The sequence below is a fragment of the Dendrobates tinctorius genome, unplaced genomic scaffold, assembly GCF_039654945.1.
Source record: "Dendrobates tinctorius isolate UK_male_01 unplaced genomic scaffold, ASM3965494v1 ptg000138l, whole genome shotgun sequence".
Taxonomy (NCBI): domain Eukaryota; kingdom Metazoa; phylum Chordata; class Amphibia; order Anura; family Dendrobatidae; genus Dendrobates; species Dendrobates tinctorius.
In genome coordinates this window covers 26,123,978-26,147,688 of record NW_027361806.1, presented here as the reverse complement: position 1 = coordinate 26,147,688, position 23,711 = coordinate 26,123,978, and the positions used below count along the sequence as shown (strand labels likewise).

Here is a 23,711-nt window from a genome sequence, read left to right as displayed (position 1 = left end):
GTGTGTGTGTGTGTGTGTGTGTGTGTGTGTGTATGTGTATGTGTATGTGTATGTGTATGTGTGTATGTGTGTATGTATGTATGTATGTATGTATGTATGTATGTATGTATGTATGTATGTATGTATGTATATATATATATATATATATATATATATATATATATATATATATAATGGATGAAGTGATGGATAACACAATCCATAGGGCAGCACAGGGGCTCAGTGGTTAGTAGTGTATGGTGGCTCAGTGGTTAGTACAGTAGTCTTGCAGCACTGGAATCCTGGGTTGAAATCCCACCAAGTACAATATCTGCAAGGATTTTGTATACTTTTCCCATGTTTGCGCAGGTTTCCTTTCTGTTTTTAGATGACTGATCCCAATTGGGGACAGTGATGAGGTCCATAAATGACTGTTAAATTAATGATGCCATACGAGTAAAAATTAACACAAATAAATCCATAAAACAAAAGCCATTAAAAAAATTAAGGAGTTTTCAAGAGCAACCTCTGGTACCAACCATTCCTCACTTTAGCCCATCCTCCACCCTGATCCTCGTGGGCGCATACTATTTATTTGCATCCCGAGCATTGAGCCGGAATATGCCAAGAGCTTCTATAAAGTCCGGGTGGTGACTATGTGGATGACCAAGGCTGTCCTCAGGATGCCATGCGAGACGTTCCGGCCTCTTCTGCCCGAGCAGCGTACAAGTCTTGCTGTGTGTTTTATAACCTGCTCAATTGAATCATGTCTGCCTGCGCCTTGCATTTAAAAATTCATTCCACACAGCCTGCAGTGCTGACATGGATCTGATAAGACAGTGGAAGAAAAACACTATTCTAAAGTAACCCAGCTGAACTGCACATGTTCTGACCCAAATTGTCCTCCCTGGAGCTTTTGTTACCTGGTGAGTGTATGGTCCTAAAACTGCACTTGTGTCTCGATATCTTTGCAGCTAGCCAGGCAGAAGACCATTTCTCCCTGGGACTGGCAGGCAAAGAGGTGTTTCTCTAAAGAAGGTTTCTAAATGAGTGCGCGAGACTGAACTCTTTGTGAACTGGATTAATAATTAAAAACGCAGATGGAGCTGTCCGAATGATAAGAACAGATCCTGACGTGTCATGATCTAAGATTTCATTAAACCATTTCAGGCATACTAATGGTATCCCAACGCTCATTACTTACATGCTCCCTCTTCATAGATATAATAACCCAACCACCATAGGAATGGCAGCCGGCGCTAGGACAGCGAGGCCACGACGGCTTCACCTCCTATATGTGCAAAGGAACGCAGGAGGGGAAAATGTATATACAGGATGTCAACTCCTGTGCAAATCCCAAACACTGACGACATGAGCAAAATTCCTGCAAGAGAAGCAACGGAGTCAGGATCAGGTTCTAACTTAGGACGGCTAGAGGGCAAAGCAATTGCCGGAGAAGAATTACTCTCCGGCACGCCGACGTGATTGCTACCTGCTGTTTCGCTTTTGAGTTTGGGAATACGGCTCCCTAAGGCCCCAGACTTTCAAGGCTAAACAATTTACTGGTGGATAATAATATTGTAGCCGGTGGTAAACAACGCGGGACGCGGCCGGCTGATCGTGGGCACTGGATGCACTTTACCGGCACTGCGGTGGGGGGTGGAAATTATGGAAAATCCTTCAGAGGAGGTCTACTAGAGATTGCTCCTACAGTTCACACATCACATGCTAATTGCTGGGTGACTCTTTAAGGGGTATTTCAGACCAGTAGTCTGACCAGGTCTATACTGCGGTGAATGAAAGGATTTTCTATAGAAAACAGCTGACGGCAGAGTCCAAAGGACGTGGCGATCATATCAACTATGAACCAACACAACAGAAACGGGCTCAAGAAATTATCATCAGTCTCATTGGCCCAATCACCAGATCGCATCATACTAATAAGAGTGTTCACACTGTGTCCTAACACGACGCAAACAGGAGACGATGGTCCCCATCACTAAAAATACAAGCATTGATCCATAATTTAAAGGGGAACGCTACCCGAAATATTTTTGTTAGACCAAGGTCAATTCCACTGTGAAGAAGGGGTTGATGCACTTTGCCATGTGGCCATAGTGTACAAGACCACCGTATGGCCCCCGAGTGCCTACTGGTCAGTAATAAGGAGCAGTGGGGACTACTAAAGCATATTGGGGCACTATATATAATAAAGAAAGATTGACAACCTCTTTAAATAAAAAAACTACATTTCCAATATACAAGCCTGTCGTCTGAGAAAAGCGGCTGCAGTGGCTCTAGAACCAAATTACTATTTTATGGATCAGGCAAGCAAGATAATTAAAAGAAAGCCAAAAAACAACATGCACAATTAACCCTGAAAAGTCACATGCAAGTAATTTTAGCCCAAACTTCCTAAATGCCTGTGAAGAGCAATGGCAACTTCTGTTCTTCCCTTTAGTAGTAGAGACTGTTTAGTTGGACACAAGGTCCCCCCGTGGAACGCCATGAAGACGGGCCGTTAATAGTTCAGGAAGGCGTCTCCACCCAAACACTAATTTTCCTAAACAGATACAAAGATGGAACGCGCATTTGTTATCGGCTTTATAATGTGTTCCAGGTGGTGAGAAACCTGGGCCAGGAAGAGCGATAAATCTCCCTGCTACCTCCATAAAGGCCGAGGAAGACTTCTCACAGATGTTTCCAGCCGAAGCGCCAGGCTGTGTACATTTCATCATGACACCAACGCATCATAAGGAACGGGCTAGACACATTTTTTACAAGTCAACTGGGAAGCTTAATAGGGTTCAACCTCACTTGAGATTTCCTTACAAGGAGCAATTACATCAATTTGTCACGTTTGACAGCAGTAATGGCCTCATAATGAAAAGGAGCCGGGTGAAAAACTTGTTAGAATGACCAATAATCAATAAGAGCAGCTACTATCACTGTAGAGCCTACAGAAGAGCGGTCCGTCTGTAGCACCGGGCTCCTTCCTACACTAGAGCCCTTTATGGATTAGTCAAAAATACTAATGAGGACGGAGAATGGGAATTACTTCCTACTATAAAAATTGTACTGATGGTATAAGATCCTTCTGGGGATCAATTAGGGACCATAGGGGCAGATTTGGCCACATTTGGTAGGTATTAAGCCCCCGTTACACACTGCGATATCGCTAGCAATATCGCTGTAAAGTCACCGATTTTGTGACGTTGCAGCGATATTGCTAGCGATATCGCTGCATGTGATACTTACCTCCGACCGGCTCCCCCGCTGGTTATCGTTGATCGCGCGAGAAGCTGCTGGACCATTCCTCGCCGGTCACTTCCTGCGACGCTTCCTGTGGCGCCGATGAGGGACGCGTGGAGCCGGGCGGGAGGACGCAGGATCGCCTTGTCTGACAGGTAAGTAGCGACCCCCAACCCCTGCGATGTCCCTGGTGAGATCTGCCTGTGTGGCAGCTCACTAGCGACCACCTAGCGATGCACCAGCAATCCTGACCGCGTCATATCGCTGGTGCAACGGTACCCTTAGAGTGGACACCGGTCACTCAGTGTTGACAATTTGCGCTTTGGCCATAATGAGCTCCAAAAATTATTAATTGTGGTTCTCACAAAGATACAAATTAGCAATTTTTTTTCAACCAGCCACTCTTTGGCGTTTTCTTTACTGCCAATTGTGGGCTTAACGGAAGATTAGTCCTTGACCTATGTCATATCAAGATTTCCCAGTGCAGATAAGTTTTATATCCACAGGCTCGGTGATAACTTATAGATCGGTGAGAATTCGATCACCAGAACAAGTACTGATCAGCAGAATGAAGTGGTCATGCTCATCCGCTGCTCATTTTAGTCCCTGTAGGCTGCCGAGCTCTGAGAATGATTGGAGTGGTGGACGAGCGAGGACACTGCTGGTCCATTCTGGGGATAAAAGTGCCCTTTTCTCCTGATCAATACTGGTTCCTGAGGTCAGAACCTCAATCTATCAGCTATTACCTATCCTTCACTACATGTTTTATTTTTTTATCAAGTATTTCCTGTGTTTTTTCTTAGGCTAGTTTCACACTAGAGATTTATAGCGCTGCACTTCGTGCGCAATAGAATCGCATACAAAAAACGCATGATGCGTTTTTGTATCTGTTTGCTTTTTTTAGGCGCATGTTTTAACCAGTTTCTAGCCATGTTAACTCTTAAAACGCATGCGATTTTAAACGCAGGCATGCGCATGTCCATGCGCACGCCTGCGTTCCCTTAGACTGTAATGTGATTGTTCTGCGCATTCCGTGCTCAAGCGTGCGCATGTGGTTTTTTTTTTGAGACAGGTCGGACGGACCAAAAATGCAACAGGTTGTGTCCGGCGTGCCTAGGCGCACACTACAAAAAAACACATGTGCATGAAAACGCACACGAACGCGTGCATACGCTAGACCATGCGCCCCCATGGTAAAGATAGGGGCGCAGGACGCATGCGCATGGATGCGCACGAAGCACAGCGCTAAAAAACGCTAGTGTGAAACCAGCCTTAAATATGTGTTTTTGTGCTTGCGATTTTTGTGGCTTTTTGTTTTCTTTTAGATTACAAATAAAGCGATTCATAGATCATATATAAAAAGTATCCATCCAAACACACATAATTTGCAATAAGAAAACTACAAAAAAAAAAAAAAGTGTTGGCTAATAAGAGAAATAAAAAAGAAACAAAAAAAAAAACAAAAAACAAAACAACAACTCTGGAACAAGTGGCATTTGCCAAAACACATTAATATTTGCAATTTAAAAAAAAAAAAATTAAAGGAGATCTAAAGAAGCAAGAAGACCTTGAAACTGGCCTAAAGAAAAACAACTCGAGGAAGCGTCAATGACCCGCCAAAAGAAAAGTTAAAAAAAAAAACTACGAGAAAAAATAGCTGCTTTATATTAAAAGACCCAACAAGAAAAGTACTATAGAGTAAATTTATCAAGACTGGCATGTCATACCCCGGCCTGGTGAGGGAAGATGAGCCAAATGTAGTAAGAGTCAGACTGGATAACACATTTGGGGCATCTTTTGGATGCTTAACAAATTGCCCTAAAAACAATTTTTTATTAGAAACATATTAAAAAATACCTTCAAAAACCTCACACAATACAAAATGGTCTAAATCTCTCTCTCTCTATAATATATACATATATATACACACACGGCATATATATACAGGGGTTGGAGAAAATAATGGAAACACCTAACGTTTTGGCATCATAATCTTTGAACATGTTATAAACATGCAAACCGTGACATATGGTGATGTTTTGTAGTTGATTATTTGTGTCATGTGATATGTGTATGTAAATTAACTGTTTCTTTTGCAGAATTGTAAGAACATTGATGAGAACCTGATACCAATGGCACACCTCTCGGATTTTCAAACAGGCCAAATTGTTGGTGCTCGTATGGCAGGTGCTAGTGTAACAGAAAGTGCCCGAATGCTTGGCGTGTCAAGCGGTACTGTCTCCAAAGTAATGACTGCGTTTGAAAGAGAAGGAAAACCATGCGCAGCAAAGCACAGGTCCGGCCGAAAGTCGAAGTTGACTGAGAGAGCCCGTCGGACTCTAAAGCGAATTGTGAGAGAGGATCGCATGACCACGGCTCCGAAAATCACTGCTGAGCTCAATGAACACCTACAGAACCCAGTTTCCACGAAATCTGTTCATAGGGAGCTGCCCAAATCTGGATTCCACGGAAAAGCTGCAATTCGAAAACCGCTGCTCTCAATGACAAAGGTTTTCAAGCGTTTAGAGCGGTGTCGAAATCTCCAGAATTGGTCCCTCGAGCAGTGGAAACATGTGATATTCTCAGACGAATCATCGTTTACCCCATTTCCGACCTCCGGCCGAGTGTACATTTGGAGACAGCCGAAAGAAGCATTCCATCCAGACTGCCTTCTCCCAACCGTAAAACATGGCGGAGGTTCTGTGATGATCTGGGGTGCTATTTCGTGGAGATCCGCTGGGCCAACGATATCCCTTCATGGAAGAATTAACAGCCGCGATTATTTAGGCATTTTAGGCGACCAAGTGCATCCTATGGTTCAAGCACTGTTCACAGAGGGGAACGCCATCTTTCAGGATGATAATGCACCAATTCATACAGCTAGAATCGTTACAGCATGGCACGAGGAACATTCTAATGAAGCTGAGCATCTCATCTGGCCCCCACAATCCCCAGACCTCAACATTTTTGAGCATTTATGGCCGATTTTAGAGATTCAAGTTAGACGTTGATTTCCGCCGCCATCGTCGCTCAAAGAACTAGAGGGTGTTTTACCTGAAGAATGGGCTAAAATTCCTTTGGAAACAATTCACACGTTGTATGAATCCATACCTCAGATAATGGAGGCTGTAATCGCCGCAAAAGGTGGACCTACACCATATTACACTAAGTTTTGTTGATGTTTCCAGGTGTCTCCATCATTTTGTCCAACCCCTGTATATATACATACACACACATGGTAATATATATATATATATATATATATATATATATATATATATATATATATATATATATATATATATATATATCTCAGGCTCCAAATTTTAAGCGATCTTTCCCTAATTATGACGCCTGCCTAAGCAGCTGAGGTTGGCACCATAAGGTCAGGACAGTGGCGCCCCAGCCTTTCGTCGGCTATCCCTGGTGAACCCTAACCTATCTGAAAATAGGTCACACTAGTCCAAAGATTCACCAGATTCATAAGAGAAAAACCCAATATAAATCCTGAAACAATGTAGACATATGGTCTAGTACGTAATACCAAAACAACAGATAAGAAACCGCTAGTGTAAATTCTGGTGTAACCCAAATGTAGGGTATGTCGTAGGGTTCTGTATACTTTGTAATAAGGTAGTCTGGAGCATCCTGAGACTGCAGAAATCATCATCGAGGGCAGGAAAACTCCCTTATGAATTAGCATAAAACACTAATAAACAAGTGTCCTTTAGATATCCTGCTCGGGATAACCGCTCCATCAAACAGCATCCTTCAGCATGGCCTCCTGATGAACCTTCTACCGGGAGGCACATCATGTGGACAGCCAAGCTCAGACTTTTCGTATTCTGTGTTGGTTTTTGAAGTTATTTTTTAATATATTTCTAATAACTTCCCCTAAAACCTATTTTTTTATGTTATTAGTCTTGATTTCCTCATAATAAAAGATCTTTAGGACGGTACCTGCAGCAGCCATGACTTGACCTAGATTATACCCACAATTTATACAGTTTTTCTAGTAAACATTTATAGGGGAATTTATCGCCATACTCCTAGGCGCTGCACATTTTGCCCTTTTGCATCGCCCCGGAAAAAAAAAGCAGCAAAATTTCATGTAAATAAAACTTGAAACAAATGTTGGAATCTTTCAACATCGTTAACAGGGGAGAATTTATCATCGACCCCTCCCGATTTGTGAAACAAACCCAATGGTGCAAATGGCCATTTATTTTTTATCATTTTGATATAAGGCCGGTTTTAGATTTTTTTTTCCATTTCAATTAATCAATTAATGAATTTCCTATTAAATACATTTATGACAAATACCAGGTTAATATCAGACCGGTTGACTTTTTCCTTTACCCCCAAAAAACCTGAGAATAACAACCTGAGAATAACATAGGGAATAATCCCTATACAAAGGCTAAGTGCTTGACTTGTGATTCGGCCCATTAATAGGATCCTCACAGAGAAATTAAATTACCGTACAGATGAGGAGCAGAACGTCTTACCAGAATAATGAAAGCCACTGGACCAATAAAACTCCAGATGAAGTTGTTGTCTACCCTCAGCCAGCACCTTCCAAATGGAAAAGCATAAAATTAATACAAATGAGCTTGGAAATCACACTTCACAACAAAGTTCCCAGCGCCGTGACGTGCCAACGTGATGTGGGGACTGGGGAATGTTTGCAGAGCAGACAGAGGGGCTGTCAGCGAACCACGGCGCGGCCATCTGACTCCGCTACAAGGGGAACATCCATTTACTCTGCTCATTATTTGATTTACAGATTAATATATCAGCGGGAGATCTGTGATCTGAGCAATTACTAAAAAAGATAAAAATATAAAAAGGGCGCTCCATTTGATTTTTGGCTGGACTATTCTCTTGTAATCCACAAGTTTGGCCTTTTATCTTTACGGCATATGCAAAGTACAGTAGGCGTCTCGCTGGAATGTAACAGACATAAAATGCTCAGCTGTCGTGTTCTGCTGAAAACCAGTAGGATATTAAAAAATAACCCAAGTGGGACTTAAGGAGTGGAAAAAAAGGAGAGAAGAAAATCAGAAACATTGGATATTAGGCTAAATGATGCATAAAGTTATCAGTCCAGGCGTCTCGCGGAGCCGCTCGATTATCGCGCTCCAAAGTTACTGGCTGAATATATTTTCTGTTACTATAAGTACATTTCAGCTGTCACGACGGGGTCTGATAAACAATCTCACACGGCCGCGTAATTCTCCTTGGAAGTTTGTTAAGGTGACGAGATTTTAAGTCGAGAGCGGGATGAAACGACATTTTTATACTTCTATTATAAGCATTATTTTCCAGGACACTCAGCGCTGATCCATGAATGAAAAATGGTGGAACGCACAAAGTCATTCAACGTTGCAACAAATGGGAATTTCCACGTCAAGGCTTTAATTGATAGGTCTAAATTCACACATGGGACAACCCGTTTAAGAATGTTTAAAAAAATCAAAATTGAGGAGCCTCTAATAATTCCGGTCTATGTAGTTCTTGCTGGTGCTCCATGAGGACTTTAGGTCTACAAGGCATATTTCTAGAGGGACACTTATCAGATCTCTGCACCACTCTGAAAATCTTTAAAAGGTCATAATCCGTGTGCGCAAAATTTACCAAATTCAAGGTAGTAATCCGAGACATTGGAGAATCCAGAGCACCAAATGGTGATTTCTGAGGAACAATACAGGGCCCTGGTTGGCAACATCTACAAGTGAAGTTCTGGCACTTTTATACTTACGCTTTCTCGGTTCCATAACTTTTGTAGTCAATAGCAGCCGAGACGCCAACCACAACAGCGGGGAAGAGGTAACCGACGACGTAGTAATACTTTTTTCTTGAATATTCACTTTCAAATACTTCCACGAGCATGAGGTAAAGCTGGACTCCTTCCAGGCACATCCAGGCGAAGGCTGCCAGGAAGAAGTAGTGAAGGAGACCAGCGAGAATAGCACAGGCGATCTAAGGACAAAGAGCAGATCCAAGAACTATCAGACAATGCCCCAATGTGCCTACAGAAGACTATTAGTCGCCACATCAATAATCTGTCATGGCTGGACAGGAACCTTGCGAACTGCCTTCTACCTGGTGGAATTCTGGCACAATGTCATTTTGGCGGTCTGATGCACACATGACTGGGCCCAGTAATCAGAAGAGGCAACAAGAATGCCGATAGGCAGGAGACAGTGCGTAGGGCTCCCATTCAGCAACCATCAAATTCTGAAGCTGGAACAGGTGCCTGTGAATTGATGCGCTCATTTCTAATCAGTACAGTTAGCACTGTGTTTCCCTGAAAATAAAACATGGCATGATTTTATAGGATTCTTGAAGCATGCTTGATATACAAGCCCTACTCCAAAAATAAGCCTTAGTTACAGTCAGGTCCAGTGTTGGGGAGGGGCGTAAATACTGGGCCATTGCCAAGGACCCCCACTGTCTTAGGGGCCCACAGCGTTTCTATTCTGAAGTTAAGACTGTTTAAGGACCTTTGTCAACATCACAGTCATGTGACCATGTCGTCACCAAAGGTCCTGTAACTGAGAGTCTAGAGGAACTGAAAAGGAGCCAGGTTGGTATATACCATATGTGCAGTGTGTGTGTATACACATGTATATGTGCAGTGTGTGTATACGTGTTTGTGGAGTGTGTGTGTATGTACATGTGTATGCGCGGTGTATGTGTATATATACACATGTCTATGTGCAGTGTGTGTATATATACACACATGTGTATGTGCAGTGTGTATGTACATGTGTATGTGCAGTGTGTATATATACGTGTGTATGTACATGTGTATGTCATGACATGAATATATTTCAATAATTGTTGATTTTTTTTCCAAAATAAATGTGAATTGTTGTTCATGAAAACAAACCATAACATCCCCTGAAAATAATCCCTAACCCATCTTTCGGAGCAAAAAATACTAAAATAATAGGCCTTATTTTCGGGGAAACACTGTATATAGCCACTTAGAAAACAAAGGGATGGTCTAATAATTACCATTGGAATTCTCCACCTCTCCAAGGTTACAGCTCCAATAGTCTCTGCTGGGAAGTGAGGAGGTGCCATTCATCAGTCTGCAGGGTAAATTGGTGGTCGAGAAGTCATCACTTCCGGTCGTGAAGCAGACCATTGGAGCAGCAACTCTGGAGAAGTGGCTATGCTTCTTTATTTGATTAGTATCTATCCGTACCCTGTAAACCTTTCAAAAGTGGCAGAAAACCCCTTAAAGAAAGAAGCAGGAGGAACAGGTCTTATGGAAAACTAGGATCCTTACCACATTGCTTGTTTTATCAATGCTGATCAAGAACAAAGATTCTGCAATGAACAGGTTGATGCAAAGGTTTTTGTGTATTGTATTTCGATCGCTCTGAAGACCACGGAAGAAGCAGAAGGTAAAAATACAAATGGCGAGACAGACCAGGGAGATGACTATTCCCATTCGTGTGATGACATCTAAGAACTGTCCGTGTCTACTGTCCTTGTACTGGAAAAGACAAAACACAGGTCGCTGGCATGAAACCTTAGGTTACTGTACGGTGTGGGGAAGCGGGGAAAAAGCAATACTAAGTCGGATAACTAATTATAAGATCTTATAAAGAATGTAAATGTAGGCAGGCATGTTAATGACGTCCAACATCCAAGAAATTCCTGGATGCCTTAATGTCAACCTATTGTTCTAGCAATCACCAGACTTCCTTTTTTCAACCCACTCCTCTCCTTTTCCCGTACGTAAACTGAAGCTCACTCATCCAAAAACAATCCCGATTGTGTCCTTACACAAACACCCTAGAGCTTAATGTCATTTCTGTACATAGCAACATGCACACTAAACCAAGAAACAAATGACACATTATCATTATTTTGTGGTTTTATGTTTTACAAATAGTTTTATCAAATGCCAAGAAGACACTTACAACAATCTCCCGATGGGCCATGAGAATGGCAAAATTGGTTAAGTGGCTGCAGGCGCAGGTTGTGTGAGTCAGATTGGTTTCTATCAAACGACAACCCTGTGTGGACCAATATCCCATCATCGTTCTCTCCGAGTAATTCCAAAAAGAGCAATTGGCATTAAAATAATTGTGAGGCTGAGAAAGAAAGTATAAATAAAAAAAAAAAAAAAAAGATATTAAAACCAAGAAGATATGATGTACAGAAATCAAAAAGTCTATGATCTAAAACTTCATGATGGAGAATTGACATTTTGTAGTTTGGAAGCTACAAATCCGGGAAAGCTAAATACATTTTATAATCCTAGACGGCATTGAGTAGAGAAATCAACAATTCTTCATTCTGGAACTCCGCGGTGGAGAGAAATGACATTTTATAGTTTGGAAACGATAAGTTTTGGCTAACTAAACGATTCAGAATGTCATGCTGTAGCCTTATACGCTGCTTCTTAGGTACAGGTCAAGGGTTTAGGTTTGGTTTCTACACTTCGATGTGTAGTAGGGAGCCAACATTGTTCCCAATGAAGAGAGGAGATTTTTGAAGACCAATTAAAAAAAAAAATGAATGCAAAAAAAAATTACTACAATTAAGGAAAGCCGGGGTTAAATTTCTGAATGCTGGCACCTGAAAGGTTTGGGAACCAATCAACAAAACCTTGAGCAGTTTAATGTTGGAGAACCCTGAAGATGTAGCAGGATTGTAAAAATGATCCAGGCCTTGTATAATGGAGGCGGCCATTGTGTGGGCTGCACCAATATCGGAAAGCAGCCTATGGGTTCACTAAGGAGCAGACACAATGAACAAGCCTCGTCTAAACTTTCGAGCAGAACGTGCTTTAGATCTTATTCCCCGTTATCAGGATCATTCCGAGTCTCCAAGGTTTTTTTTTTTTTTTTTTTTTTTTTTTTAACAGCTCTTAGCTGCAGCACTTTTCTTTCAAGGACAGAAAATCCATTATTTAGCGCTGAATGAGATAAAGCACTACAGAAATCTACTCAGTGTTACACAGTAAGGGAGCTGACTAAGAAGAGCAACAAACTCCACAATAATCACTGCATCTACTTCCAGCTCAGACAAGGAAAAAAAAAACATACAAAAGAAAAAAATACCCAAAAAGCAACTTGTTGGCTTCCCACGAGTTACAGCAAATGGAGAAGATGAAAAAAAAAATTCTATAATGTATTTAGAACCCTCCGACATCTGTTTTTTTTTTTCATTCTTGTTCTATACTCGTCCTATTAAAAGAGGTTGCTTTAAATCAATAATTGCGTTTATTTCTTGCATATATGTGTCAAATGGTCTAAGAAAATTGGAAGTCTGAAGATTTTTTTTTTTTTTTTTTTTAAATAGTTTCAGGATTTTTTTTTTTTTATTTCGTTTGCATTTAACAGATAATGAAGACGTATAGAACATTAAAACAGTAATGAGTCGTCTCGTTAAAAATAATTTGCACATGCTAATCCGTGTCTTCACAAGGAACAGGTTCTGTCTCTCATGTTCAAAAACAAAAAAAAAAAAAAGATGAAATGGAACATGGGAGCCAGTTAATCAGGACATGTGTGAATCCAACAGGACAGAAATAGTGGTGAACGATGTCAGGAAATCCTGTCCCTTCTAATGTATAGCCATCAAAGCCAGAGGGTAAGAAGAAGAGAACAGTCTACTAATTCACCTAGAGAGTGGAGCCATCCAAAAAACTTAAAAAAAAGAGTCGGCCTACAAACACGGGTAACCACTCTGAATTCTATGACTACCTACTTTTTTTACCTTTTGTAAGAAGGGATAAAGACAGAGAAAAAGCTGAATTCACAATAAGGGAAGCGTCTGACGGCAGTATAACATGGACGAGGATCGCATTGCAATGCTTGGACTGGCTGTCGGCTCTCCGACCTTAGCGTGACAGTTGCATAGAAACACATGCTGTCAGGCTCGGGTCGGGAGAACCGACAGCCATTCCCGAGCATTCCGTCAAGATCCTCGTCCAAGTTATATGGTCGTTGACTCTTCCCTAATGGAAATACTGTGGATCATCAGCGAAAATTTGTGCATAGAAAATCCTCAATTTCAGTTGCGTGTATGAGACTTGAACAAATGGGATCCACATGGCTGCAGAATTCTTCCACAAGGAAAATGTGAGTTTCTGTTGCAGATTTCCACCTTTCAATGTAGGTGAAATTTATGGCAGAAAAAGAAAGTCACAGATGTGGATTTTGCTGCCGGTTTGCTGAGAGCTTAGTTGATTTTTTTCCTGTCCTGTGTGGATGTATCCAAAAACAATGCATCAATAACAATGTGGTCGTATGAGAGACCAGTACTCTAGGATCACGGCTTGGTTTGGGTCTTCAGTCCGGTATGCAGAAGCATCTCACCAGACCTAATATCAGAATGGGTGGAAGAGGAGCTGCGCAATCCTGCTGAACCGGAGGCATAAAAATCCTGCAAGCTTTGGTCTTTTCTGCAGTTCTTTAACGCTCCTGCCTCAGGGGGTTTTGCTTCCTCTGGATCAACATGTTGAACTCTATGGACTCAATTCTATCTTCATGCTTACAAACTACGGAAATGATTATCCTTTTCAGGTCTGTGACTGATTGGCCAACTGGAAAATCCATTTGGTTGGTAGGCCAGTCCGAATCTATCAAAGTATTAAAGCACAACTCATCTCAGGTTTGGTTGAAAAAGTCATACCAAAATACCTTATATGAACCTGACCATAATGATTTTTTTTATTTTTTTATTGTTTTTTTACTATCAGCTTTTTAATAAAGAAAAAAAAATTGACTCAGGCTATGGAATCCATTTGAAGATCAAGACAAGAAATAGCGAGACCTCAGTTTCTGGGCATTGACACTAGTTGGATCGAGGCACCTATGCTCTTCTTCACACTAAGGTAACTAATACTCAAGGACAAAAAACCCCAGCGACTGCCATGATTTACATAACGTTGGCATCCAAACCTGATTTTACACTTGGAGGCATCTAGACCTGCTAATTTATACAGAGTAATCAGAGTTTAGATTGAGCTGCCCTGCTGCTAAGGTAAGAGTTAATTTTCGCTCACAAATGAATTAGACTCATTTACATTTTCATGTTGCTACTGAATTAGCTTTCATTAAGAATACACTTAAGTTCTAATAATCACTGATCCGAGTTTCATTTAATTTTATGTTCGATGACTGAAAGAAATTCTCCTTGTGACCCGGAGGCAGATTTCCAATCCTGATGGAAACTTTTTTTTTTTAATAGTCCAACACCTCATTGCTCTCATCCCAAATTCATTTCCAACATGGCCACTACTCACATCGATGTGCTTCAGTGTGAAATACACGGGGTCTGTCAAGAACACGCGGCTAGATTCCTTGTTTATGGAAGCTGCGATCACGTCGGAGTTGACGGCGACACGCGTGCTGTTCCGACCGGCTAGATCGCTGCCAAGTTTGATGGTGGCATTTTCTGTGCTGAGAAACTGGCCCAGGCTTTTGTACTTGATGAAGACCAACTTGGCCAAACCTGAGGGACAACGAGAGGGAAAAAAAAAAAAAAAAAAAAAAAATGAGCAAATACTGTTTTCCTGGCATCGCCAGGTTGCTCAAACAAGTCAAATCCGCAGACACTCATTAAAGCGAAGCCCAGCAGAAACGAGAGCTGCTCTACAGATGTTTTTGCAGCTCTTAAAGGAATCGCCATTTGCTAATAAACAATTCCGATGCTAAAGTTACAGATCTGAGAGTTGGAACAATAGAGGTCGGAACATGCGCCCGGCGACTTACCATTCCTGCTGTTCTGTTTGACGGTGTTTGCAGAAAGCTGGATCAGGTTATCTTCATTGTTGCCCTGAGGAAATCTCAACTCTTGCACCTGGCCCTCTGTGTTGAGCACAGCCACTTCGAGAACTGGTTACGGTGAACAAGAGTCGAGAAAGACGACAGCGGTGTTACAATGCAGCTATTATGAGCTCCCTCAACATGTGTGCAGGGGAAACAGTGGAACGGCTCTGTTAGTCTCTTGTTAATAGAAAACTGTGCTTAAGTTATATGAAAAGGCACATTGAAATCGAAATCTGCAGCCCCACAGCAGAACACTGTTTAATAGCGTTATAATGTTACGTTACAAGATATTCTGGTTTTTAGCTCCTTTGGTATTAGATAGGCTTAGAACAACTCAATATACCTGCGAACCAGGGAATTTTCAAAGCCTCCAATTCACGCTCCCTAAGCTAAACTTTACTTTGCTCAGGGAACCTATTTACACAGATTGCCCTCCCTGTACAATCAACTCTAAAACAAAATTCAATTAATAATCACAAGAATCACAGGAAACCTCCCTCGTTAATTAGCAATTAAGGAGGTTTAATAATTGCAAGGATGACGAGCAACACCCCGCTCCAAAACGCTACAGCTATGCCTACACGCGTTCTTACCGATATTGGTTGTAGGCATGGTCACTCTTGTAGGATCTGCCAGGTTGTCCGCCAGTACGAATGCACCTTCCTCGAGGGTATCCAGTAACATTGTGGCGGCGTGGGCTTGCTCTGATGAATTCATGTCTCTCCATGACTCCAAAGCATCGAACCTCAGTAAGTTGTCCACGGTGTCCACAATGGCCTACGAGAATAAAATTGTCAGCGTTAGGTCTTTGTGATCATCGAGCTATTTAGGGACAACCGGAATCTAACATATAAGTACCAAATGTTGGATCAGTTTGCAAAAATTCCATTATCACAAAGTACATGTACACCTGGAATGAATGAATCACGTGCAGAAAATAAAATCATGAGCAGGAACTTAAATAGATGAATTGCAAGCTTGTCATTAACTAGAAAGGATAAATCAAGGCGAATAAAAGGAAATATAGCCGACAGAAAAATACTTTGGTAATTATTGGTCACGCTGTATTTAAGGCTTATATTAACTTGCCAGGGAATGTCTAAACAGGCATTTTATGTGTGTTTCAACTGTATTTAAACCAGGCAACTTGCCATCAGGGAAAAAAAAAAACGTAGGGCTGAACCGCCTATTAAATAATGCCTATCTACACAAGTTACTTCACTTAGACATTATGACCAGACATCCAAGCCAAAATGAGCCAACTACGGAGGTATCCTGCCAAAGGCGGGCATGTGGCCAGGAACACTGTAGAAGCAAGGATATGTGATATCACAGGAAAAGAGGACTATGACACATATGAAGAACACAATGGCCTACGTATCTACCATTTCATATCAGAATCCCTACTTTTCGGGAGGTAGCCATTTTGGACAAATCTAACAATTTCAGCCTGTTCACTACCCAAAGGGTGTTCCTAATCTTCCAAGACAAGCAGATGGTTATTCCGATCAGTGGATTGTTGTGTCAATTACATGGAAAACAATTTTCATATCGATCATGGAAGAATGATCAGTGCCTTGAATAATGGACACATTCCATCTGAAGGGTCTTCCGGGAAGAGTTTTCTCTGCGTTGTGCCACCATTGCCTAGTATGATGCTCTAAGCAGATGGGTGAATAGAAATGGAGATGTTCCTACAGCGGCATTCCCCGATGCCAATAGCAGCTATAACAAGTGGTAAAGACCAAAATGGTCCAAGAAAATCACCAACTATCAAACACACTATCCATTAGCTTTAAAAATGGAAACCTCCCAATCCAGGCCCACTGTGCTGAGCCAGCATCCCCAATGGTCAAATGCCATCAAAATTTCCATGAGATCAGGAAGCATCATTTAAATTCCACCAATTGAGCCTCAATATGGGTGAACCAAAATTAAAATTGTAATTTTCAGCTTATTATCCCATAGAATACACTCAGAGCAGCTTATATAGGATAATAGTCGTCTACTACTCTTCAGTTTAGAGAGAAGAGCGAGAAAGTTTAAGGTGGTCTTGAAGCATCTGCGAGGCAAAGATTAATTATTATAATCCAGCTTAATATCCTTTATTCCTGCAAAATCAGTCAACGTTCCTAGCAGGTCGTGCCGGAGACGCGCCAGATTGCCACTGACGGGCTTCTCCTGCTGTAACAGAAGAAGTAGAACAGTCGAAGGCTCCAGTTGACACGGCTTTAGCCATTAACTGGAGTGAGACAGAAATTGCTCTGTCAAGGCCGGCTTCATTAGTCACAAAGAAACACAGATTGAGGCTTCTAATCTCAAGTTCAAATGAGTCCTCTGTCACCAGGAAGCGAATTGTTTCATTTGCATAGTGGAAGACGGTGTTTGGTTGGTAATTTTAAAAGCGGTTTATTTTGCATATCGGGACCAAGGAACTCATTCACTTGAGAGCAACACAGAAGACACCGGTCAGAAATTAAGGTCAAGACGCGGCGTAATACAGAGCTGCTGGTGACAGGGTGATACATAAAAGGGAAAATTAGAAATGCCAGTGCAGTAAAAACAGATTTTTTTCCCCTTAAATTACAAATCATGGTCAGTTTCAATGATCAGCACTCAAAGATAAAGGGTGAGAGGCGTTGTGCACCTGTTCATACGCAGGCTGATGACACAGTGATTACTCCTAAACACATTTGTGGCGGTGCGGTCTATCACAGCGCTTTGTTACATGCATACGAACTGCGGTCACCGGATTTTGATGCGTGCAGCGCAGCCGTTCAGGTAATTGCAAGGTATTCTGGGCTGAGTCTATGCAGGCTGGCTGCTGAGCATCAAAGACAGACAGATGCGCAGCATGGAGGAAGCGAAGCACAAGACATAGGGAGGTAATTGGAAATAATACCTTTAAGTAAACTCTGCAAGTCTTCTCTCGCTTTTGCAGCTTTGCAGAAAGAGAACCAGAACATTAGATTGAAAAATACTTTTCAGAAATGTAAAACCAGCATTTAAACAGATCTAGCAGCTGTAGAAGCAAAAGGCAGCCATATTGAGAACTAATACGCAAGTAGTCAAAGGTAATAAGGAAGCGGACTTCTAATAATCCACCATTGTAAGCATGAAAATGTTCAAAAACCTAAAAGCCAAGATCTTATCATAGACTACAAGCATGTAGGCAAGAACAAGTCTTCAGGGATTACCTCCAGAACCATTTATGGTGATTGACAACCAAGATCTAACATATCCATGAAACCTTCCACCGACTGATACAAAAAAGGTTTCTTACCTTGTTATAGCTGCGCCCAACAGAGTCCTTCTCGCTAGGCTTCAGCTCCTGCAACTGAGCATCCAAGATGTCCACCAGCTGTTCCATAAGTCTAATCGTGGAGCTGATGTCCCCGGCAAATACTGGCTCTTTAGTGTATTTCGCCAAATCGTTCGCAAGGTTAGCAGCGTTTTCTCCACTCCGAATCTGTAGCACAAAATCATAAAACAATAGTCAGGAAATACAATGAATATCCTCGGAAATAAAAGTAAGATCAAGTCAAGAGGCTCAAAGAACTTTATCCAACAAAACCCATTAGTTATCTCACCCACCTTCTGAGCCAGTTGGTTGACCCAATGAGAGGTGCAATTGCTAAGATCTGGGCCCCTTTCGTTCCAGGTTCCGGTGGTGATCAAGCAGAGGTATGAAGCTGTCCCTTTAGTAGGAAAGTTTAAATCCATAATTAAAAATACAAAAATAAAGAAGAAAGCGAACGCTGAAATGAGGGCATAAAGCTATTAACACAAAGCAGGAGTCCAATACATCGGCACTGGTGAAAGCTGGTGATGGTGGCTATTAGAAATTCAGAACTTTGTCTGGGATTGCATATCATGAAAAGGAGACTGACATATTCCAGAGTGCACGTAAAAGAGCTCATGAAAAAAACCTGAAAAAAATTTGAAACTGAAAGAGAATATTGCATACATCGAAAATAATACTGTACCTCGAGTTCCTTTGGGGCAGGGGCGTTCTACAAGCATCCCTCTCTGTGTCTGCGGCCAACTGATCCCCTTCAATTCCTTAGCTAGACAGAACTTCTCCGGCAAAGGGAAGACGCTGGTCGGCGGAGGATTCTTTGTGGTAGAAAGGACCGCTGGAGGCTTGAGTCCTTTACTTCCTTCTTTTGTACCTGCAGCTGATGTAGTGCTAATTAGCGCTTTCTGTGAAGTCGTGGTGGTGGTTGATACGGTTGTCTCGAGTAGCTGAACTGGTGGTGTTTCTGCCACTATGGTTGTAGGCACTGTTGAGAAAAAAAAAAAATTGGAAAACGCAATTAAAAGATAGTCACAAAATCTTTTTTAAAGACAGCCTTGAGCTTTCCGGGATTTTTTTTTTCTTTTTTGGAATATATGTCAGGCAAAGCACAACGAGCAGAAGAGAACACAAAAAAAAGCAGCCGAGGAACCGAACTGTGAGCTGTAAAGAGAATTCAACAGAGAATCAGACAAGTGCACCATACACATCCTTCATATACTCCACGTGCAGCTATATTCATCCACGGATAGAAGATGGGAACTGTGGATAGGTCGGAATAACAAAATCCTGTGCATTCCACACTCCCCAACAATACTGATCAACACAAGACCGTGCAGTAGATACAATACCAGCATTACTGTCCTTAGTGAGGGGCACAAGGACTGTAAACAGCGCGGCATGGATGGCACGAATGAAAACAAACTATTGTTATCTAGGCCAAAGTCACATCTTTCATCAATTTCCATTTTTAAAGAGCTGTAATAACCAATGTTCATAGAATTATATTGGAGGAGTAACTAGAGGGGGTGCAGAGGTAGCAGTCACCTCCAGTGCCCCAAATGAGAAATCCATTAATATAGGTGACGAGTCAGACTCTGGGTTGTCTGGGAAAGGTTTTGCATTGGCGCCCAGAGCTTCGAATGATCCCTTGGATTAGGGTTAGGCCACAGTCACACATCGTAAGGCTAGTGATGTCCGTGCAGGCAGGAGTCTCCCAACCTGAAGCCCATCGTCTTAGTCTTACCGCCGGAGTAATGTCAGCTGCTTTACTTCTTGGATTATTTTTATGACGGAATTCTCAACTTTTTCTTTTTTGATTATTCCTCGAAGTCTGTCTGTAGATAGTTTGACACGTCAGGGTGATGACCACCCTATGATGAGCTTTCAGTAGGGTGGAACAATCTGGTCTGCAGGTTCGGTCCCGATTGTTTCCTTCACAGAAGATGTTGGTGGACACAATTATCACTTTACAATTCAGATCTGGATCTGGTTACGAGAACATTCGCTCCCTATGCCATCAAACATGGGTCCTGGTCATCTGACGAAGGCTTTTGTTGAGGTGATGACCTAGAAGCCCCATTTTTTTCTGTTCCACCTGAGTTTTCCCATATAGCAGGCCACCGCTAACAGGGTGAACATTGCAGGGCATACTCTTCTGTAACCAATGTGTCCCATGGATGCTGCACATTACTGAAGGGAAATATTGAGAAATGCCTCCGACACGGCGGAATTCTCCATCCAGGGGCTGTGATCAGAGCAGAGGGTGAAGGTCCGTTTCCGCCAGCAGCACACGGTGACTTATTTGCTGATCAGCAGTCAAGTGAATGAGAACAGATCGTTCAGTGCATAGGCCGCCATTGTTCTCGGCAGCTCAGGGTCTGTCTACACAGTACAACGTGCTGCCGAGAATGACGATCTACCGTTCAAACCAAAAGATTTCACTTAACGGACAGACGTTTTGCCAATTCATTAGGGAACAGGTGGTCTGTCTTATCTGCACGGTTATTGTAATCGAGAATTCCCGATAACCACGCAGTGATCTACACTTACGCACCTTCCAAACAAAAGTTTTGCATTTATTGGTCTCCATTTACATTTTGCCATGAAAGGGACGGTCTATATCAGGGCGTCTCATCTCTATCGGTAATGCAGTGGAAAACAGTGTATTGTTCCCGGTAATCCCTCACTGGTGAGAGGCAATGGGATTATGGATATAAAGTCGAGAAAAATCCCTTCCGCCACCCCGTGATCAGTACAGTATCGCACACATCTTACACCCTCCCTACGCGTGTGAGTGATATTAACAAGTCCCCGATAGCGGCATTTTTATAATCTTTCTACTTTAGGATTAGCGCTGTAAGCTTCTCCGGCTGGGCCGATAGGTCACCATTCAGATAGTGGTGATTTTGGCAGCGGTTACTCGCACCACTGTATATACCTGATTATAGGGTCGGCTATATACAAGTGACAGTAACGCAGCTTGACATCTGCATTGTGCGCACAATGAGACGCAGGCACACACCCTGAAAGGAGATTTACAAAAATGAGATGTTTGAGACAATGCCGTGCAGGAAAATAATCCCTGGCCCGTCTTCCCACCCAGCACTGATTTTTGCTTGAGAGATTCCGGCATGCCTGATTAGACGTGAACAGAGGCGAGCGTTGCAGGCATGTCTTCCTTTAGAGATGGAACATTTCATGAACTGACATGGTTTCTTTAGATAAAACCAATAGAGAAAAGGGAGCGAAGTCGCTCAGTCAAGGGACGGTGCGCAGCGCTGAATGAGAAGTGACAACACTGAAGGATGCAGATTCCAGGAGCCGCCGATTCAGACTTTTCGGTGCTGCTCGGCCACGATGAGGTCAGGACGCAGAAAGCAAATTAATTGATAGCGGCTCTGTGTATAGGACTTTCTCCTTGATTTAGCCGGTGGAATTTCAAAGCTCGCCTTCTGCCATTCCCAAGGCTTTCTTTCCTTCCCCTTTGTGGGGGAGCTGACAATGTGAAGCGCGGTTCACACTGCCGACTAAGTGACAGGAGAATTAATAAGTGAGGTCATCCTTTAGGGCCGCTGGCTTTTTTTTTTTTCTTCCTTGTTGTTTGCAGAACACTGACGGATTAATTACAAATGATGATCTGGAAACAATATTCTACCCCTTTACATGGTCGGCGGAGGAGGAGGACATTGATGATTTTTACACTTGTGTTTATCAATTGTAGACACGAAACTGTACAAGCACCAATGGACCGAGCCCGAATGATAGAAAAAGTTCAGAAAGAGAAAATCGTCAGAACCGCCATCGTATCCAGGCGTAAAACCGCGGAGGTGGATTCCAGACCAATGTAGTAATTACCGGACTCCGCACACATTATCTCCGAAACTGACCCAACGCGTAAATCACAGAGTTACATGAAAAAAAACATAGAAGAAATTACCTCCATATTTCTCACACACAAGGAAATCATTCTGAAGCCTAAATAAACTGAAGCCCGAAGAGAAACCTGAAACCAAAGCATCAATCCAGTTTGGCTCCGGATTCAGTGTTTTTTTTTTTTTTAGCTTTATTTTTCTTGGAGTAAATATTTGTATTTAAAGGAAATCTGTCATCCAAAAATTACCTGTTACTTAAGTCAGATTCTTGGGTTACATGTATTGTTAAACATTTTTAGCAATGTATTTTTTTGTCAAATCACAATCTGTATTTAAAAAAAAATAAATTAATTAATAGTCTTGTAGTTTCCACATTTGCCACTCAGGGTATTTTAGACTAATTTTTCATGTCCTTGCATGCAGGAAGAAGAATTTTCAGCAGGTTCACTATTATCATTGGCATGGCTACAACACAGATAACACAAGATCCAACATTAACAATAGGTGATATCACAGCTCACCTCCTCCTCCTGGAAAATGACTGATAACACCCCTATCTACATCTGATAACAAAAGATCCACCATTCACATTACGTGTTGTCACAGCTCACCTCCTCCTGTACAATGACTGATAACACCTCTATATACAGCTGATAACACAGAATCCACCAGTCACAATAGCTGATATCACAGCTCACCACCTCTTCCTCCTGTACAATGACTGATAACATCTCTAATATACAGTAAGTAGCACAGGATCCACCATTCATAATAGGTGATGTCACAGCTCACCTCCTCCTCCTGTACTATGACTGATAACACGGAATCCACCATGGACAAGGCAATGTCACAGCTCACCTTTGCCATTATGATGAATTTGGCGTAAAGTTCATCAACAAAAATAGAAAAGAGGAAATAAAAAAATGCAACTGAGGGTTCAGACCTGAGACTTTGTCTATTGGGCGGAAGAACGATTATTTTCTCCCTCCACATCTGTCAGTTTATCAAAATTCTTCAAATGATCAGTAATCATGAAATTAGGTGTTTTTTTTTTAACTTTTTTTTTTTTTCATTTTCTTTTTTATTGAAAGGATGGGAGAGTAATGATGAAATGTGGCAAAGGGCTATTAGTGCCGTCATTAGGTCTGTATCCCACCGCCCGCGGAGCTGATTAGCGGATATTTAATCACTCAGATGTGGAGTAAAATTAGCACCGTTACATTAGCCTGGATTCTAGGTAATTCGGGAAACATGCAGGTTATTTTTATCCCCCGAGGTCGGCATTGATGACAGGACTTCTGACAGCTCCTCTGGTCGGATAATTAGGTGGCAATCACACGTGTATGGCGCACGCCGGCTTCTGCCTTCCAAAGTCATTATTTCAACAATTAAAGATTTTTTTTTAATGTCACATTGTATCTTGGATTTTGCTAAACTGGGTGTGAAATAGTCTTATTTTTTGCACTCGAGGATCCACAAACACTGATGACCAATTACCCCATGGGGCCG

The 23,711-nt window shown here is 42.0% G+C and overlaps 1 protein-coding gene across 21 annotated transcripts in view; it reads right to left on the bottom strand.

Annotated features, from left to right (window-relative positions):
• Window positions 1-23,711, bottom strand: part of ADGRL2 (adhesion G protein-coupled receptor L2) — a 218,755-nt gene that overhangs the window by 25,456 nt on the left and 169,588 nt on the right. For 14 of the 21 annotated variants that reach the window (XM_073544888.1, XM_073544884.1, XM_073544885.1 and 11 more), the window contains exons 6-16: window positions 19,019-19,315; window positions 18,627-18,730; window positions 18,316-18,501; window positions 17,935-17,973; window positions 15,626-15,809; window positions 14,976-15,098; window positions 14,507-14,715; window positions 11,172-11,345; window positions 10,532-10,741; window positions 8,993-9,213; window positions 7,740-7,806 (exon numbers count right to left, since the gene is read on the bottom strand). In XM_073544888.1, coding sequence (XP_073400989.1) covers window positions 7,740-7,806; window positions 8,993-9,213; window positions 10,532-10,741; window positions 11,172-11,345; window positions 14,507-14,715; window positions 14,976-15,098; window positions 15,626-15,809; window positions 17,935-17,973; window positions 18,316-18,501; window positions 18,627-18,730; window positions 19,019-19,315 — 1,814 coding nt within the window. The remainder of the gene's footprint in view (window positions 1-7,739; window positions 7,807-8,992; window positions 9,214-10,531; window positions 10,742-11,171; window positions 11,346-14,506; window positions 14,716-14,975; window positions 15,099-15,625; window positions 15,810-17,934; window positions 17,974-18,315; window positions 18,502-18,626; window positions 18,731-19,018; window positions 19,316-23,711) is intronic. The other 7 variants (XM_073544889.1, XM_073544872.1, XM_073544892.1 and 4 more) reach the window with 1 other exon arrangement.